This window comes from Neolamprologus brichardi, chromosome 12, assembly GCF_056152115.1.
Source record: "Neolamprologus brichardi isolate AB-2024 chromosome 12, ASM5615211v1, whole genome shotgun sequence".
NCBI classification, from domain to species: domain Eukaryota; kingdom Metazoa; phylum Chordata; class Actinopteri; order Cichliformes; family Cichlidae; genus Neolamprologus; species Neolamprologus brichardi.
Window position 1 is genome coordinate 16,500,788 of NC_142115.1, and position 20,173 is coordinate 16,520,960.

A 20,173-nucleotide genomic window follows, 5' to 3' on the forward strand; every position below is an offset into this window, starting at 1 on the left:
TGTGGCTGATGCCGTATCTTTCTCCTTTATATCTACACATTCAGTCTCCTGCACGCTGAATCATCCCACATTGAGTTACTTTGTTGAGGACATTCCTGGGGATTGAAATTGGACTTGGCAGGAACACAGTGTTTTTGGCAGGTTTGGTTTGGACGGAGCAGCTACTTAGAGGACGTACCCCAGGAAGCAAAATTTATTATGCAAGTGATACCAAGAGAGAGCAAAATATGGAGAGAGAGAGAGTCAGAATCACAGTAACAGTGAATCTAACACAAACACGGTTATGCTCTGGTTTGTCTCACACATTCTTTGCAAAGTAAAGGTTACTGTAGATAATAATAAAACAAACTCAAAGAAGCCAAAATGTCATAGAACAAATAGCACACAATCATGGGCACGGTTAGACTCATTGCTCTTTGTATTTACTTTGCTCATATTTTGTTATATTATGTTGTAGTGTCTCGTCTCTTATTGTCTCTTTTTGTCTTACCTCTAGCTGGTCATCAAATGGTCAATACTGCAGGGTTGTGGAAGAAAGTAGGAATTATGTTGAGTGTGCATGCTCCCACTTGTCTATCTACGGAGCCCACGCTGAGTTTGCAAAGCTTGCATCCTACAATGAAGCCTTCTTTGCCTCAGGATTTATCTGTATCTCAGGTAAAACACACTCTCCCCTGGAGTTCTCATCTTCTTACCCTCCTTGTGGAGTTTCCATATGTACATCCCCACTTCTATAAATGGATTCAAATAAATCACTTGATTAAGTATCATTAATGCTGACGTCTCTGTCCACAGGCTTTGCATTGGCCATAATATCCCATGTGCTGTGCTCCCGTTTCCCCATGTTTGCTGCCAAACTGCTCACTCACATGATGGTGAGCTGCCTTGGAACTCAGGTAAAGCATTAGTTTGGATCTTGTTCTGCTTTTAAACTCTGAATGCAGCATTAGTTTCTTTGGTATTCTCATGTCTTTGCATCAGGTGCAAATGTACGTGACAGGGCACCTCTGGGAATCATTGTTGAGGCATCCATTTCTCTGTGCTCCAGTAGACCAGCATATTAGATATATGTGGGTTACAAACATTAACACAGCACTCATACGTGGATTCATTCGCTTAGAGCATTTTAAAGCTGCTCACTGTGCACTCACTCACACACCCACAGTCACACGTCGCACGCTAGACATGTCGCAGATATTTTCTTGGAAATGTGCATGGATGCGAACATCATCCAGTGTCATCGTTTGCGTAGTTTGCGGGTTGGTGCGTCCTGACAACGCAACCATGCCCCCCGCACCCTCACCCATTAAAAACGCAAGCTGTCACATAACCATTGAGAGAGATAGATATGTGGCTACAGGTGGTCCTGATCAAGTGTGTGTGTTTGTGTGTGTGCATGTGTGCTTGCGTGACTGAGTGCGGGACTGGTAATTTTCCACTGGTCCCCCTCTCTTTGGTTGACAAACACAAGTCATTTCTAAAGAGGTCCCTGGGGGCTAGCCACCTCGGAGTAGACCCGTTTATGGCCCAGGCAGAGCCCCTGAACCTAAAAGGGTTTTGGATGGAAAATTCCACCCTGTTCTCATTCCTAGTTTGTACGTTACTGTATAATAATGCCTTCTTCCTTGATAGTGCGTGTGTCTAACTTTGGTCTAGGGATTCGAAATGTTTGCATTTTTCTAGCCTTTTAGTCAAAGCCAGCTGTGAAAAGCTTGCTGAAGGCCTATCTGATTGTAGGTTCTGATGTTAAAATGTAGCCTTTAAGCGGTCTTTTGTTAGTGCTGGAAGTATTTCGGAGATAATGATGGGTGGGATGTGCTGAATTGAAATAGATCAAGTGACATCTTGTCTTCACTTATTCAGTTTATCTTGTATGTCAAGTGGCTTGCTGAAAAAACTCTTTTTCTTATATAAATCACTTGGAGCAGATTTCTTTAGACACTCTGATTTCTTTCTTTCTTTCTTTTCTTTTTAAATAATTATCCACAAACTGGATGACACATGTATTTGGACATAAATAAATTACCTCAACAATTTGCCAGGAGGGTCCTTTTTATAATTGTTCTGTCAGAACATTTACCACTTAATGTCTTGAAAATGTTGCATATTCACAAAGAGGACTCTGTTTTTCTGTTTGTTTTTGTTAAAAATGCTACCTGCCAATCAAGAATGTTAATTGCATTCATCTAATCCTTCTGCAAACTTCTCATTTAAAGAATGAGAGAGATGCTTTGTTCTTGCAAGCTTATATTCAGCTTTTCTTGGTCAAGCTGTGGCTATAACTGATACAGTGACAGTGCTGTTTTTCTCTTTTTATATATATCAGAATAGATGCCAAATGTTATTAGTAACACAAATGTCTCCCATATTTGTGGGTTGTAGCTCACACCTCACCATTGATTTGAAGGATCATATCCAACTCCAACCACCTCTGGCAGGCAGGGTATGCCATCTGTGTTGGCTGTAATCATTCACTGAGTTTGCCCTCTCTGTGGAGAAAATTAGAGCTGCCAGTTTGATGAATTTCTCTCTGCATCTGCTACCGTACACTGAAGAGAACTTACATAATACTTCACCTCTCTTAAACAGTCTGTAAGTTGAGTGACGAAGCAGGATTTGGGGTTAGCGAGGCAACCCTGGCTTTTCAAGGTAGCAGTTAGCAGCAGACCAGTGCTTATAAAACTACCATCTGCTGACCAATCAGTTGCACTGGGTGGATCTAGCTTTCCGTATCACAAGCAATTTTAAAGCCATTCCACTGTTCTCTAATCCTCTGCGTAGCAAAAGAATCTTGTGCTGATCTTAAAATCATGATTTCAAATGTGTTCTTTACTTGTTTGGCAAAGGGTTTAGCAGACTTCTAATATTTTCCTGTACACATTGAGAATGAATCTAAGAAACATTCATTAAATGAAATACTCTGTTGTAATTAGAGTCAGATTTACTCGTGTTTCTCAGTGCTTCTCTGAAAAGTCAGTATAAACTGGACAGATAGCTAACATGAGCGACCAAATAAAGACTTGACACTTGACTTAAATATACATTTTAATCCCAGAATTGAAATAAAAACCTGTTTGGTATCTACCTCTTTTAATATTACAGGTACATTCTCCATGAAAATTCTATCAACTTTATTGTGTAATAAACTGTAACAACTAAACCATGTGTTTCCAAGTAGAAGATTTCAAATGCAACTGATCACATGAATAAATAAGCAGCAGTAGAAGAAAGCAGCTGCAGAAGAAAAGTCTGTGACTACTTTGAGATATTCTGTATATCTACATAAATATCAGTTAAAATATCAACTGACCTTTTTTATTCTTTTATGATACAAGATACAAAACAAGATAAAGAAAGCTAAGTAAACCAAATGTGTCAAAAATATTAGACTTTGGAAATCTTTGGAATGTTCTGGAAAGTCTGAACTTCATAACACAATCAAGAAAATGAATCATGGGTTTGATTTGAGAGCACTTCAGAAAAATGTTAGTTGATTATCTTGAGACTGAAAAGATTTGCAGAACCATTTCTGAAGATTTCGACCTCCTCCAACATACCGTCAGAAAGACTGTGTACTAATCAAGTAAACATAAAACTATTGCTACCCTCCCAAGAAGAGTCGAAACAACAAAGATCACAATAAGAATGATGCGTGTAATAGTCTGGGAGGCCATAAAGGAGCTCCTAATTACTTCTAAACAATTGAAGGGCTGTAAGAAGAAAGTCTGGAAAGTTTGAAAGTTTGCTGCATCTGGGCCACGGTGGCTTGTAATCATTAAGTGAGTAAGGTATCATACCAAAGAATGGCCGGAGAAGAAGAAGAAGAAGAAGAAAGATAGTGAGTAAAGTTGTAACCCATCCATCCATCCATCCATCTTCATCCGCTTTATCCGAGGCCGGGTCGCGGGGGCAGCAGCCTAAGCAGAGAGGCCCAGACCTCCCTCTCCCCAACCACCTCCTCCAGCTTATCCGGGGGAACATCATGGTGTTCCCAGGCCAGCCGAGAGATATAATCTCTCCAGCGTGTCCTGGGTCTGCCCCGGGGCCTCCTCCCGGTGGGACATGCCCGGAACACCTCACCTAGGAGGCGCCCAGGAGGCATCCTTGTCAGATGCCCGAACCACCTCAGCTGGCTCCTTTCGATGTGGAGCAGCAGCGGCTCTACTCTGAGCCCCTCCCGGATGGCCGAACTTCTCACCCTATCTCTAAGGGAGAGGCCAGCCACCCTTCGGAGGAAGCTCATTTCTGCCGCTTGTATCCGCGATCTCATTCTTTCGGTCACTACCCACAGCTCATGGCCATAGATGAGGGTAGGGACGTAGATTGACCGGTAAATTGAGAGCTTCGCTTTTACACTCAGCTCCCTCTTCACCACGATGGACTGGTGCAGCGTCCGCATTACTGCAGCTGCAGCCCCAATCCGTCTGTCGATCTCCGGCTCCCTTCTCCCATCACTTGCAGACAAGACCCCGAGATACTTGAACTCCTCCACTTGGGGCAGGAACTCATCCCCGACCCAGAGTGGGTACTCCACCCTTTTCTGGCTGAGAACCATGGCCTCAGATTTGGAGGTGCTGATCCTCATTCCCGCTGCTTCACACTTGGCTGCAAACCGTTCCAGTGCGAGCTGGAGGCCCCCACCCGATGAAGCCAACAGAACCACATCATCTGCAAAAAGCAGAGATGAGATTCTGAGGCCACCAAAGTGAAAGCCCTCCGCCACTTGGCTGCACCTAGAAATCCTGTCCATAAAAATTATGAACAGAACCGGAGACAAAGGGCAGCCCTGGCAGAGCCCATCACCCACCGGGAACGAGTCCGACTTATTGCCGGCAATGCGAACCAAGCTCTTGCAACGGTTGTATAGGGATCGAATGGCCCGTAGCAATGGGCCAGACACCCCATACTCCCGCAACACCTCCCACAGGACACCCCGAGGGACACGGTCGAATGCCTTCTCCAAGTCCACAAAACACATGTAGACTGGTTGGGCAAACTCCCATGCCCCCTCAAGTATCCTTGAGAGGATAAAGAGCTGATCCAGTGTGCCGCGACCAGGATGAAAACCGCATTGTTCCTCCTGTATTCGAGGTTCGACTAGCAGACGAAGTTGTAACCCTTCTCCAAAATAAATGTTTTGGGGGGATTTGAAGCACACAGTAGGGAGGAAAGCCACCTCATGTACATTTAGGGGGATGTGAGCATATGAGCAATATTGGCAAAGCTTACTCCAACTTAACGTGCAGGAATGATCAGTCCTTATCTGAACCATTTAGTGGTTAGTTTAGTTTAAGTGTCCCATTCTTTTCTCCCTCACAAATATTTAATACTGGATCGGTTTCCTTTATGAACTCAATCATTTTTAATTGGGTTTAATTTTTCTACTTTACAGATTTTTGGGGGCTGAAAATCTGTTGGTTGTTTAGGTGTGCTTGTCTAGACATGTAAAATATACTCTTTTTTCCTATTACTGTAACTATACAAACAACCTAGCATGAGCAAGCAGGATAGTTTCTTAAACATATTTAAATCTTTTAAATCAAGAAAACAATTTACAAAAGAACCATCCATCCATCCATCCATCATCTTTGCTTATCCTTATCCTTCTCAGGGGGGGCGCTAGAGAATATCTGAGCTTTCATAGGGCGAGAGGCAGGTACACCCTGGACAGGTTGCCAATCTGACGCAGGGCTAACACATATAACCATACACATTCACATCTATGGAGAATTTAGAATTACCAGGTAACCTAACCCCACTACTTTGATGTCTTTGGACTGTGGGAGGACATGCAAACCCCACACAGAAAGGCCACGGATGGTGGCCAGATGGGGGAGTGGAACTCTGGACCTTCTTGATGTGTGAGGCAACAGTGCTAACCACCGCACCACAGTGCTAGCCACCATTAATAGTCAATGCATTAATTTATTTTACAGTCACAATGATATATTTTTTAGACTTTACTGAGAGAAAAATGGTTAATTGCACACTCGCTGAAGACTGAATTTGAACTTATGTCACCCAACAGTAACCACTAGAGGGAGCGTAACACTATCAAATAAAGCCAGAATTTAGACAAATTATAGTAATTAGCAGCTTATGTGTTAATAATATGTAAATTATATACTATATAAAATTGTATTTGCATTGTATTTATAAGACTTCTGGACCTGTCTGTGTGAGCATATAGCTAGATTCAGGAAGTACTGGGTTGTCTTACCTCACTGAGGGGCACTGCCTTGCACAACTGTGGTTATTAGGTTTAATGATGCCAAATAACAAAAATATGTTTCTAAATGAGAAAGTGGAGCCTTCTGGTTCAGTTTGTGTAGTTTAATTGCATTACTGTCTCAGCATTTCTGCTGTCGTGCTTTTTACCTCTTTAGTATTTAGTTAGAAAATGCCAAAGACCCAAGGGCACCAGAGGTAGGACATTTAATTGCTAAATCACCATGAAAACTAAGACAGCAGTGCTGGTACAAGCAAGAGAGGCAGATGATGAAGCAAACAGAACTGAGATGAAAGAGAAGATTGCACAAACTTTTAACTTTACTATGATATTATATCCAGATTGTGTGATGTGATGTTTACCATCTCAAAGGAGAAGAAAATGTCAATCAGATTTCTACAAACTATTGCAGCACATGTTGAGTAATGTGTGTCCTAATATGTGTTTCTTAATCTTCTGGGATTTTTTTTCAAATGTATAAAGCTCAGACTGTATACGTTTAGATATATAGGTTTAGTAAGAGGACTCATCCAGCAGTACTGCAGACACAAAATCTTGCTGAAGGTGTTTTATAGTCAGACAGGTTGGAACTGATCTGGGTCAGTAATAAGACACCTACAGGCAGTGGCCACTGTCAAGGCCACTGCGTCAGGACTCCTACTGAGAAGAAAAGAAAAATTTGTCACATCCGCTGTAGGTGTGTCGGCCTGTCTATCTGTTTTTGTCTGAGTGTAAATTTAATTCTTATACTCACTGTTATGAAAGCATAATGATTGTTTGGTGTTGTCCACTTATTTATGAGCATCTGAACACGAGGAGCAATGCTGTACTTCTTAAATAGTTAGTTAAAATGAAAAATTTGAGTTTTATTTAATCTGCATTTCAGTCAGACTTTTATTGTTTAATTTAAAATCCACTGTGGTATTATACTGTAGTACAACTACAGAAATGTGTATTTGTTAAAAAAAAAATCTTGCTGTCAGTAGTTTGCTGAAAGACAAGTCAGTAACTGTAGAAACAGAAAGTTTGGGTGGAAACTGTGCAATGCACGACCAGATTGGAGTTGATTGTTTCACATTTCACTCTTTTTCTCATCTTTCAGCTTCTCATTTTCTCTTTCCTGTTGCCAAAAAAGTATTTCTTAAAACTATGATTATTTCCAAACAGGACATGATATGATACTGAAAGCATCAGTTTTCACATGCACTGTATGCAGTGTTGGGAAGGTTACTTTTAAAATGTATTCCATTACAGAATACAGAATACATGCCCCAAAATGTATTCTGTAACGTATTCCGTTACGTTACTCAATGAGAGTAACGTATTCTGAATACTTTGGATTACTTAATATATTATCATGTTGTTTACAACTACATGAATGTACTATTGCTGTGATTTATTACTGTTACTGAAGGTCCGCGGCTCCGAACCGTAGTAAAGGGACCTCTGGCTAATACGGTGGGTTCTGTGTCGGCTCGTAGCCGAAAACTAGCTTTACTTTGTTGTCTGGGTCACTTTGCTAGCGAGAGACAGAGAGAGGCGTTGAAAGGCTGCTCCAACTGAACTTATTGTTTCAGAGGAAAACACGAACACGGTGTACAGTCGAGTCTTAATAGCTTACTCACAACTGGGCTCGTCAGGCACTCTTCTTGGCTGCAGTGGTTATTATTATATTTACAAGCTTCCAGCTCCCGTTTTTGCTCGATGACAGCTCGTACTTTTCCTTTTTCTCCCTCCTCGCTCACAGACACATAACGGGTATGGCAGTCCATTCTCCCTGCAGCACGGACTACACTGCCTATGATGCTACATTCTTTAGAGCTATACCTGTAGCATTCTGCCTATTAGCTTAGCACAACAACAACAGGCCCTCTCTCACCCAGGAAACACAGAGAGAGAGCGAGCGTCACCCTGTAACCATGGCAACCGTAACGCTGCAGCCTGGAACAACAGAACGTAGCTGTCAAACAAAACCCAAACAGTCCTGACCCGCGACAATATGAAACAGGGAAGTACCGCCGTGTAATCCATTTATTTCAACAAAGTAACTGTATTCTAAATACCACCTTTTTAAACGGTAACTGTAACGGAATACAGTTACACATATTTTGTATTTTAAATACGTAACGGCGGTACATGTATTCCGTTACTCCCCAACACTGACTGTATGTCACTGAAATGGACAACTTTGGCCATCTGAGTTAAAGACTAAGATGGTTAACAATTACTTTCAATATATTGTAGTTAAAGTAACTAAATACTGATATTTCACATTCCCAAGTTTTTTTTAGATTTATAATATTAACCCATCATTTTAATTATATTTTATTTATATAATATTGACAAAAAATATAAATTTTTTATATTGGCTGTATATATTTACTTGTCAAAAACACAATGGAATGGAAATGTGTGCATGCTTGAACACATCCAGTTTTTGTATGCGGGACAAAAAATAAAATAAATAAATAAATAAATATATGTATATATATGTGTGTGTGTATATATGTGTGTGTATATATATATATATATATATATATATATATATGGAAACAAAATAGTATTAAATTACTCTTCCTTTGGGATTAAACAGCCCACCGCCACGTCTCAGACAGACATTCCCACACACATTCAGTAAAGTGTTTACCCCTGTGTTGCCATTGCTTTATTCCAGTACATGGGAGGTGTTTAGGTGACTCTTACTTCTGGTTATCAAGGATTTCCTGTTAGCTCTGGGACCAAATCCAGCATTCAGAAGTCTGCCCTTGTATCCACATGCACAAAGTCACACACACATAAACACTACGCTAACTCTTTTTCCTCTTGCACAAGAACCACTGCTGTCATTTCCCATCTCTGAGGAGAATGCAGGAGTTGTGTGCTTGCTGACAAGATTCCTAAAAGTTCCCGTCTGTCGTCACTGTGTATGTGCATGTGGTGAAGGAGAGGGGTAGGGTTTGAACGAATGCATGCAGTTCCTCAGGTGTTCAGGGAGGGGAGACGTATGAAAGACGTAGTTTTGTACAGAAGATAAGATCAGCATGAGTCTTTCTGAGACTCTGTTTTTCCTGAGGAAATGTATCTGTTCCCGTCATGAACAACTAAGCATTAAATCAGTAAAGATTGGGGGTTTTTGAATGTCTTTTAGGGTCTGATTCTCTGGTTGACGTCAGAGTACATGCCTAGCTTGTGCTATTGTGTGTTTAAACCCACAAGAGTTTATAAATCAGAACACAAAAGAAGGAAAATATACATATACATATATATATATATACATACATATACAAAATATACAAGAAAACATAATGGTCACCAGCCTGTCCCTCTCAGACAAATGTTTCAAATTTTGTACAGTTTATATCTAAATCTTAGGGTGTTATTGTTTCGTGCAGTTATTAAAAAGTCAATAACAGGCTAAAACACAGCATGTCCCTATTAAATGCTTTACTGTCTCAGAGTTGAGCAAATGGCACACAAGGTATTTAAGGGTATAAGTGTCAGTAGCTGAGGCCTGTGTCACCGTTTGTGTATGGGTTCCAGGAAATGCTCATGTTGCAGGAGCCACGGTGTGTATGTGTGTACCTGTGTGTACCTGTGTGTGTGTGCGTGCGTGACAGAACAGTGGAGGGGTAAGGAAGGCCTTTTGGGAGATACTCTACTGGAACACCTTGTGCCTTTGTTTCCCTAGCTCCTCTTATCTTAATTTGTTCCATCTATTGTTAAAGTCAGCAGCATTTTTCTTCTACACGCTCACTATTCATTGTGTCCATGTCTCTTACCTGTTACTGAAAAATGAGCCAACACTGTACAGTAATAGCCAAATGCCTGACTTTCTCTTACCTTCATTTCCTTATGTTCATCTGTTTTTTCTGTTTCTCTGATTTTTTTTCCCCCCTTCTTTCACCGCTTTTACATGACAAAATACTGAGTAGTGTCCCTTCTTCTATTCTTTGTCCCCTTTATCATTCTGGCAGCAGGTAGCCTTTGCTGGGAGCTGTGACATTACCAGCAAAAGGCTATTTCACTCTGTCTCTGTCTCTTCTGTCTAACCCTCTAAAGGTGGCTGGGTGTAACTGGTGTGACTCAACAGTGACAGTATATGTAGATGTAGCATAACAGTTTGCAGGCTGTGGATTACCCTGAAGAAAGAGTACAGAGTACACACAGGACACTTCTGCTGACATGTTGTTCCTTAGGGTTTGTGTTCGAGCACACTACTGCAGATAAAGAAGAGTGAGTGATTCTCAGACATAAACCACTTGTGATAATTGGACTCTCTATCCCTGGCTCAGTTCGCTGAAACACGCAGGCTAAATCTCCCTTCTGCCACCACAGTATGAAAATCAGCCCTGTTTAAATGAATGACGTCAGTCTATTTTCTTTCCTGCATTTTCTTTGCAAAATTTTTGAGCATCAACCGGCTTTTTAAGGTCACGCCACAGCATCTCAATTGGATTCAGGTCAGAAGTTTGAGTAAGGCACTCTGAACTCTTCTTTTTTTTTCTTAAGCCTTTCAGAGGTGGACTTGCAAGTGTGTTTTGGATCATTGTCCTGCTGCAGAACCCAAGTGTTCAGCTTGAGCTCATGAACAGATAGTCGGAAATTCTCCTTCAGGATGTTTTGGTAGACAGCAGAATTCATGGCTAGATTTACCACAACAAGTCCAGGTCTCGAGGCAGCAAAACATTCCCACTCTACCACCTACCATATTTTACTGTTAATAGGATGTGTTATATAAATGCTATGTTTTTCTTATGCTAGATGCAACGTGACTCAAACTTTCCAAAAAGTTCAGCTTTTGTCTCGACAGTTCACAGAATATTTTCCCCTAAAAATGTGGATGATCAAGATGTTTTTGGCAAATGTAAGACGAGCCTTTGTGTCTCTTTTGGTCAGCAGTGGTTTTTGTCTTGAACTCTCCCATGGCTGCAATTGTTGCCCAGTCTCTTTCTTATTGATGAATCATGAACTCTGACTTTAAGCGAGACATGTAGAAGCTTGATGTTGATCTAGGTCCTTTTTTGACCTCCTGGATAAGTTGTCGATGTGCTCTTGGAGTAATTTTGCTCGGCCGGTCATTCCTCGGAAGCTTCATCACTGTTCCAAGTTTTTTCCATTTATGTATAATGGCTCCCATCATGGTTCACTGGAGTCCCAAAGCCTTAAATATTGCATTGTAACCCTTTCCAAACTGACAGATGTCAGTGACTTTGTTTCTCAGGCGTTTCTTTAGATTGGGGATGTGTTGCTGTTTGAGATCCTTGAGCCTGCTTCATTTTGTCAGACAGGTTCTATTTAAGGGATTTGGGACTTGATTCAACAGGTCAGGAGTGTTTTTACTGAAGCTGAACTTAGTCACAGTTAATTCATGATTTAATGATTTAAACTTAACGAGACAGGTTAAGTTTGGATAACTTTTCTCTCTTAATCAATGAAATCATCATTTAAAAACTGCATTTAGTATTTACCCAGGTTATCTTTGTCTAACATTAAAATTAGTTTGATGATCTGAAACATGTGTGACAAATATGTAAATCAGGAAGGGGGCAAACACTTTTTCCACACCGCTGTATATTGTAGCCTGATTATCTTCATCACTGATGACTTTTTGTGTAGATAAAGTAAACTGCACTCTAGACAGCTTACTGCTCGTTTGCATTACACTGCAGAAGTACTACTAACTTTGCATTTGCATATGTTTAAAAGACATTACATATCTGTGTTTTTGATCTTCTAGCTGCATGTGTGCCTATTTATTTGTTAATATGTAGCAATGCAAATGGATTAATTCTAGTGGTTGTTTAACCATATGTTGTGTTCAGAGAGTCTAACCTTTGTAGCCTCTGAAAGTTACATATAATTCTTTTCTGAAAGTGGGCTATGGTGACCTTAGAAGCATCTGAACTTCTATTTTTACACATAAAGCTAAAAGTCACAGTAGATCATTTTCTACAGTTGCCTGCCTGGTAGCTGTGAAAAAGAGGATGCATCCAAGAGCAATTTTTTTTTTTTTTTTGAAAAACTGTGATAAATAATTGTCATAAGTCCTGAAAGCATATTCTTATGGACAACTGTAAAACTGAGTTCTAAAAACTTTCTTGCCTAAAACTTACATTCATTACCTGCTAGTTAAAGGTATTATATAAACTGTCTGTGCATAGACTCTCTTGTGGCAAGTTAAGTCAAGGACCTGTTTTATTCTGCAGTTACTGTCATTTCTGTAAATATGTTTTTCTGTCACGCAAGCTCCTTTTAAATTTAAGGTCAAAGTGTTGTGACTGCAAGCCGATTTAAAATGCAATGATTAGAAATGTACTTGCTAAACTCTCCAGTCACCTTTAACCTGATTATGTGGAGTCATTCAGTTTGCCATCAGGACCGTTGACACTGTGAATGATAAACAAAGTGGGAGCCTACAGTTGTCAAAGTCCCCAATATCCTGTTCTATTTTTGGAATTTGACAGCCTGTCTTGGCAGAGCTTTGTATGTTGAGTCGAGTGAACATTGGAAGTTTAGAAAAGTGTTTACACTGTTAAACTGTTGAGGCCATTCCAGCATGATGTTTGCACACGTTTTCTAGGTTGAGTTGAGCAGGATGTCTCCCTGTTGTTGTCACGTATAGCACATAAGTCTCGCAGTAATGGTTCTGCTACTGCCGCGTTGTACAGTACACGTTTTTGTGAGTCCTTTAAAGCTGTCGTAGATTTTACAAACTGCAATGAAACAGACACAGAGATAGTAGTGATAGATAGTCTAAGCTCTGTTTTGCTAACTCAATGGACTGAAATAGAAAATGTGAGCCACCCAACTTCCTCAGTGAGTCATAAAATAATGAACTGAGGAAGGAAATGGCATATTTCCTGAAAAGACTGAGACATATCTATATAAAGACCTTTTGTTCTTGGGTTATCAGGAGATTGTAATCAGTCTGCCTTGGCAGTTTGTTTGTAATGTGTGTCTAATTGCAGTATTTTCCTGAACATGATTTAATAACTTGAGCTTTAAATGATGAAAACTCATATTATTAAAAAAAAAAGGGGGTTCCATGGTCCATGGATCATGGAAATGGTCAGACATGCGTACGTGATGTAAACACAAATGTTTGCAATCTTGTTAAGAAGTGACCCACTCATTTAACCCACTCCCCCCAATATACACACATAACCCCTGCCTTACAAACTTTGGTTGAGCAACCAAACCCTCATCGCAATAACCTGTAGGGGTCACTATAGCTCCATGACGAGAGCCAAGTTCAACAGCAGCGGTGAATGAAGTTTCTGATCAATGACTTCCCTGAGCTCTGCTCATTTTTATGACTAGAGCTTTTTGAAGCCCACAGAAAATCCTTCACAGGCACAGGAGGGAACATGTTTGACTCACATTTTCATCTCAGTTTTCTTTGAATGAATTCACCTGTTGTGGAATGTAAGTTGTAAACAAGTTTCCTCATTAGGCAGAATTAATTTTAACTGCTAGTTAAAAAGTGTGCAGTCAAGATATTGTTTATATCCTAGCAATCTGCAAGTACCTTGCAAAAATTGCAAGAGTCCCCAGTTAAATTACAACTAGAAGATTAAGTGTAAGGTCCAAGCAACCTGTTTAGTCATAATTTATTGAGTTAGATAGAAAGGGCCAATTGAGACTTTATTAAATGCATGATGTCACAGCAGTTGGTCTTATTAAGTCTAAATTACAAAGGGAGATACCACAGCAGAGTATATGATAAATATGCTGGCAGGAGTAGCATGAATGGAGCAAGCAATATCTTATCCAGAGTTTTCACAAATTGATTGGCTTTACAGACAGCCATTGCCACACACTGAGGACTGCTCCAGATCAATCACTTCTCTTAATCAATGGCTTGTTAGACAGAAATGAATGAAACAGCTTAAGAAGGTCAGCGTAGGTTTCCGCAGGCTTTGTGATCACTGTAGTTAGACTTGCAATTATCCCCAACCATAGAAATATTGCTATCTGGAAGAAGCAGGTAAGCGTGGAAAGACTGTTCATGGTGGGGTTGTCATAATCAGATGTGAATGATTGTAGTAGACTTTGTGCAACACAGAGAATTTCTCAACATTTGTGAATAGAACACAACTTGACCTGTATTTTAGCCTCCTTGATGTTTTGCTGTATGACATTTCATCTGTTTATGCAGAATAACATAAAGCAAATGTCTTTACTGGTCAAACCATGGCAGTAAACTGAAGAAGTCAGTTTGAGGGCTGAATCACACCCACATCATGAATGCACTGTGGGACACACAGAGGTTTGTGGTAGGGCAAAGTAGACCCATTGAGTGTGTGAGCTTAGGGAGCTGACCTTGAACAGCTGGTTACAATGTTTTTATAGCTGTGTATGAATATGTGTGTGTCTGTGTGTGTGTGTCCCATTGCTTGCAGAGAGTTTTCTGTCTGGTCTCCAGATTTCCTCTCACCAGATGTTGAAGAAACAAATTCAAGAGACTTCTTTAAAGTAGCCCGTTGAGATCAAAAGCAGCTTCAGTTTCCAGCAGTACTGAGGCTCTTTGACTGAAGACTAAATAGGAGAAAGAGGAGGCCTGTTAGGAATGCAGCTAAAACTGCTTCATGTGGGTGGTACTATTGACTCCTCTGTATGGAGGAGTTAGCATTATTGCTGGTAGGTGTGTGAGTATAGAATAAGCAGTGACAAAAAGATCCAGCAATAACAAAAACAACAATGTGGTTAGTTTCAACAGAGTATCAATAGATTGTTTATGTATTGATATCTATTGACATTTTTCAATCTTTTTTTGTGTGAATATAAGGACGGGGGTTCTTCACAAAGTCAAAGAGACAGCATAAACAAGTTTGTATTTCCACATTCCCCAGACTTTAAATAATGACCCTAATGACACTGTGAATTTGTTGACAGCTTTTGAGTTTGCCCCCTATTGCTGAATCACCTCTGCCTCTGAAAGCCTGAGACCTGCAGGCTCTCAGACTAGTGTTTATTCTGGAAATACAGTATATCAGTTGATCCCAAAATACACAGTGGACGCTCCTGATATCGTCTTCCTGTTTCGTGCAAGCACATACACCCAATTACAGCACTGCAGTGTGTCCTCACGTAAGCAAAAGTAGCTGCAGCATTGTGGCTGTTTGGATGTGAAACAGAACAAAGAGGGTGGGTGTTTATTTGCTAACAGCTGGCTCAGCAAGTATGTCCCAACCAAAGATTCAACCCAAAACACCTGTGAACTTTACTTTTCCCTCGGACCTTAAGCAACTGGACATGCCACGAACACACTTGAAATAGCTGATCATTATCAGATATGTTGGGAGCATATGTGATTTTGTGAGTTGCATACAGAGGCTTTAAGTTGCAAAAATACTTAAATAGTTTTTTGTTTTTTTTTTAAAAAAGCAAGAGTGCTACTCTGAAAATGTGACAGTAGGAGGAATCAATTTCAGTATTTTGATAAAGCTGCGTCATGTCAGCAAATGCTAAATCGTTTCTTCTTCTTTGCAACACACACTGGCTCCCTAACCCATCTCTCAGCCACTTTTGTGTCACCTGTTTCTTGCAACTGGCTGCACTATATGTATCAGCACATTAAAAAAAATTGAGAGGCTGCAGCATGCAAAGACTCTGATGCAATTCTGCATGTTCTAGAAAGGTGTTTCTGAGGTGTTTGTGAGATGAGGAGGTATGACTGATTGCGATTAGAGAAATAAAACTGGTCCACGGTAAGTGAGAAAATTATGATGGAAATGAGAGTGAAGTGGCAACCTTATATATTTCTTTTCCCCTTTTGTTTTCTTAAGCTCTTTCTGAACAAAGGCATAAGAGGAAACACCCAGGGTGCAGGCTGATGCTGGAGCCAGCTAGATCAGACCGGTAGCTGTTAGAGAGTAGGGGGTGGTGAAGGAGAAGGGAGGCGAGAGAAGAGGAGGGGGAGATGAGATGAAGGGTGGAGCAGCGGATGGGGTGGGAGAAGGGGGAAGAATGAAAAAAAAAAGATGTGATGAGGAAAGCTGGAGGTGGAGGAGCAGGGGAACGCAGAGGTTAAGTGTTTCGGGACACAATATGAGATGGATACTCTGGCAGACAGCTTAGACCCACTCCATCAGTGATGTAATGCATACGGCAGATTCTATTTTTAGCCATCCTAGTACACTTAGCTCAGCATACAGGGCGATCGATCAGCTGCACACTCACTGCGAGTATTAGAGCTGCAGCCAACAGCACCTAAATATTTTGCCTCTGTGCAGTTTGATGTTGTAGGATTTCTCCTTTGTCGTGTTAACAAGTAAATATGTGTTTTTGTTGGCATTTTGCACTGTGTATTATGTGTTCTTTTGTCTTTATCTTGATTATGTTGCTGTCGGTATCATTTAGACTGCCAGGAAAAGTTCATGAAAAAGGGCATTTAGTTATTTTTATGCCAGTTTGTTACAATATGGTAAATGGCCTGTATTTGTATAACGCTTTACTTAGTCCCTAAGGACCCCAAAGCGCTTTACACTACATTCAGTCATCCACCCATTCACACACTGGTGATGGCAAGCTACATTGTAGCCACAGCTGCCCTGGGGCGCACTGACAGAGGCAAGGCTACCGGACACTGGCGCCACTCTGACCACCACCAGTAGGCAACGGGTGAAGTGTCCTGCCCAAGGACACAACGACCGAGACTGTGGGAGCCGGGGCTCGAACCTTCTGATTACAAGGCGAACTGCCAACTCATATACAATACAAAAATGTGGCAACATCTTGTCCAGTGAAAGTAAAATTATTCCCAAGGCAGTAGGAACAAAACAAAGCACAATAACAGCAGTGAATGGAGTGCTTCCAGGCCACAAAACAAATGGGGGCTTTCTGACATTTCTTGGAAATTTAGCCAAAGCGATGAATGAATAATTATTGAAGCTCAACGTCATGGTCTGATGACAAAGTCTGTGGATGAAGAGCTGCTTCTGTATTATTTTCTGTCTAATTGTTTTTTGTTATTTACTTGTTTTCAGTTATGTTGTGGAAAAAAAAACTGCATGCCTGAATTGTATCTTTGTATACTGGGGCAACCGATTACCAGGACAGCTGGATGTGTGTGAGCTTTGGTGATTCCTGTTTTATCAGACACAAGAACATGCAAGCACACACACAACACAGACTTCACTGACAGGACTTGAATTTAGAGTCCTGTATCACCTCCCAGTGTCGGCTGTGAATAAGTCTATAGCCTGAGGGTCTAGACAGGTTGACTCCCAGTGTGTTACACAATAGGGAAAAAAAGAGCCTGGAGACAAAAAGCAGATCAGTAGCTTATAAACTACCTGATAAACTTCATGTCCACACCTGTCACTTCCCCTTACTCTACCAACCTATTCCATATTGGTAGGTCACACTGCGAGTGGACTGAACAATGACATTCATAGCTTCTTTGCTAACTTCTGTTAGCTAATTAGTTATAGCTATCCATGACAGCTTGAGCCCTGTAACAGAGGCATCCTATTAAAAAATATAAATATAGTTTGTGTTTAATGTAACCAGTGATTCATTACCATTCTGATCAGTTGGCTATAATCCCATTATAAGATTTCCATCTGAACAGTGACTACTACCCAACTGATCATTCCTCTCATCAAGTTTAATAAAATTTCTTTTGCCACATAATAAGGGGAGTAATCGTAATGATTAAAACACTGTAAGCGTCAGGGTGCGGCTGTGTGGCAGGCAAGATGTGGATTCAAATGCAGGACTTGGGAGAAAGAACATGAACTCAAAAAGCAGCTTTAATGCTGAACTCTTCACCTAAAATACAAAATAGACAGCGACTAAGCAGACGCAGACAATTCAAACGCGAAGAGTCTCCTGGGAAACATGGAACTAGAAAACACACAAGCACTAGGGATTATGAAACAAAGGACAAGGGGAAACTCAGACAAGATATTCATACACAGGTAACGAGGGGAGATGAAACAGGTGTAAGGACAGTTACAGATACTAATCGGGAAAATGAGCCGAAGGAAGTGAAACCTAACACAAAAACACGGAGAACAATACCACAGCAAGTCGTGACAGATTTAACTAACTTTGATTCAGTGCCCTACATAAGAGTTAGTTGTCAACCACATGATATGAAGTGTGATGTATTAATATGTCCCTGTTGAGTGGTAACAATAGAGTGAGAACAAAAGCAAAAAAGAGAGCCTGCTCTTCATGTGCTTTTGTGTATCTGTCCGTACTACTACCTACTGAACGCCGGTTGGACAAGGCAGATAAAAAACAGATGAGTTCTAATCAAATCAAATCTTTAACTTATTCAGAGTGGTTGCTTTTACCTCGCTTCTGTTGTTGAGAACAAGAACAGAACAAACACAGAGCCTCGTGCATTTCTAAGAGGCAGTTACATGTTCAAAGCACTGCATATGTTTATTTCAGTCCTTTGCCTTTCTCCCATACATAGCTGTTTCTCTGTACCTGTCATTTTGTCACCGCCTGCCATCAGGTTCACTTCCTGTGACTATTAAGCTATTTCACAAAAGGCTATGGTAAACTTGTGTGGATTCATTGGTCAAAGCTGTATTATTGCATGAAACGGACACAGAATCTGACCTAAAAAATCACGAAACTCTTACAATGAACATAGCCAAGATGCCAGTGAGGCCTTGGACCTCACGTTATTACACGAGGTAATTATACTTTCTAGTCACTCTTGCCGTTCTTGCTCTGGCACTTTTTGCTCAGTACCTCTGGTCAGGCCACACCCATCTCCCAGCAGGCTGTTTATTTCGATTCCAGCTACGTACTTGTGAAGTTTTGCGACTTTATCTTGCACGTTTGCAGTTTTCTCCCAGATATTCGAATCACCTCTGTGGTGTCTCTTGAACCATCATTTGTCCACACAAATGGCGAAAGCAACATCTTAGCTACACAATCACAGCTCCAATGTCTCAACATGTAAACACCTGCTAATTTATTTACAAAAAAAAGGTTCTATTCCAATTTTGCCATGATGATGCATACAAACTCACACACTCAAGGTGAAAACAATATTACCTGTGCTATCACAGCTGCTGATCAACTGAAGTACACATTAAAGAGAATGTTTAGTATTTATTGTTACTCTGCTTGGTTTTTCAAAGTTATATTCTTGGTGTGTTTGCAAATGCGTATATCTACATCACGTTGGCTCATGACTTTATATGTTGCAGATTATAAGCATTTGGTAATTTCCTCCCATCATTTTGCTTTTAGGCGACATAAGCATAACTCTGCTAAAAATACCTAACCCTGTTTTTTCCCATAAGCTACCCAAACAGCTTGTTGATTCAGGCATCATTCCAGGTAGCTCATGCATGAATTTCCTTCCTATGCCATCCTATCCACATACACACCCTCCAGGGCTTGGAGTACCAATGAGAAAGTGACTTATGATTCTTAGTTTCCTTAAAATAGGGACTGACTTTTCCTCTCGCTCAGCAAGAGGATGCAGACAGGGTTGGGAAGTGCTGGAAAATCCAGAAATGGACATTTTGGGATTTCCTAGGTTAACAAAAAGTTAGAAAATATGACCGACCAAAATCAGTGGAAAACCTATAAAGAATAGACATTCGAGAAGTGACTGCATGACATCAGCCTATTTAAACATGCAGTATTTGTGGTGTCATCTAAAAGGCAACAAGTATAAGCTGTGGGTCGATGAGTTTGGAAAACAGGTTTCACCATGCTTATGCGGTAACTGTACAGACTGACGTGATAAAATCAATGAAACCACAGAGTGCTACTGGCTTACTAAAGCTCACGGTCTATATATAATGTATATTGTAGTATCAGTATACACTGAGGTGTTTCAGAGAGGTAGATATCTGTATCTGGTATCTGATCTGTAAAAACTGTGACTGTTAAAGTCAGACCTAATTACTCAAAGATTAGATGCTAGTTAAAATTTAAATTTATTCAGCAGACACCTTTCTTATT

General features: G+C 40.6%; 1 protein-coding gene across 1 annotated transcript in view; it reads left to right on the plus strand.

Annotated features, from left to right (window-relative positions):
- adgrv1 (adhesion G protein-coupled receptor V1) overlaps positions 1 to 20,173 on the plus strand; it is a 130,349-nt gene that overhangs the window by 80,451 nt on the left and 29,725 nt on the right. Inside the window, exons 87-88 of the mRNA XM_087849056.1 lie at positions 497 to 657; positions 796 to 896. Coding sequence (XP_087705182.1) covers positions 497 to 657; positions 796 to 896 — 262 coding nt within the window. The remainder of the gene's footprint in view (positions 1 to 496; positions 658 to 795; positions 897 to 20,173) is intronic.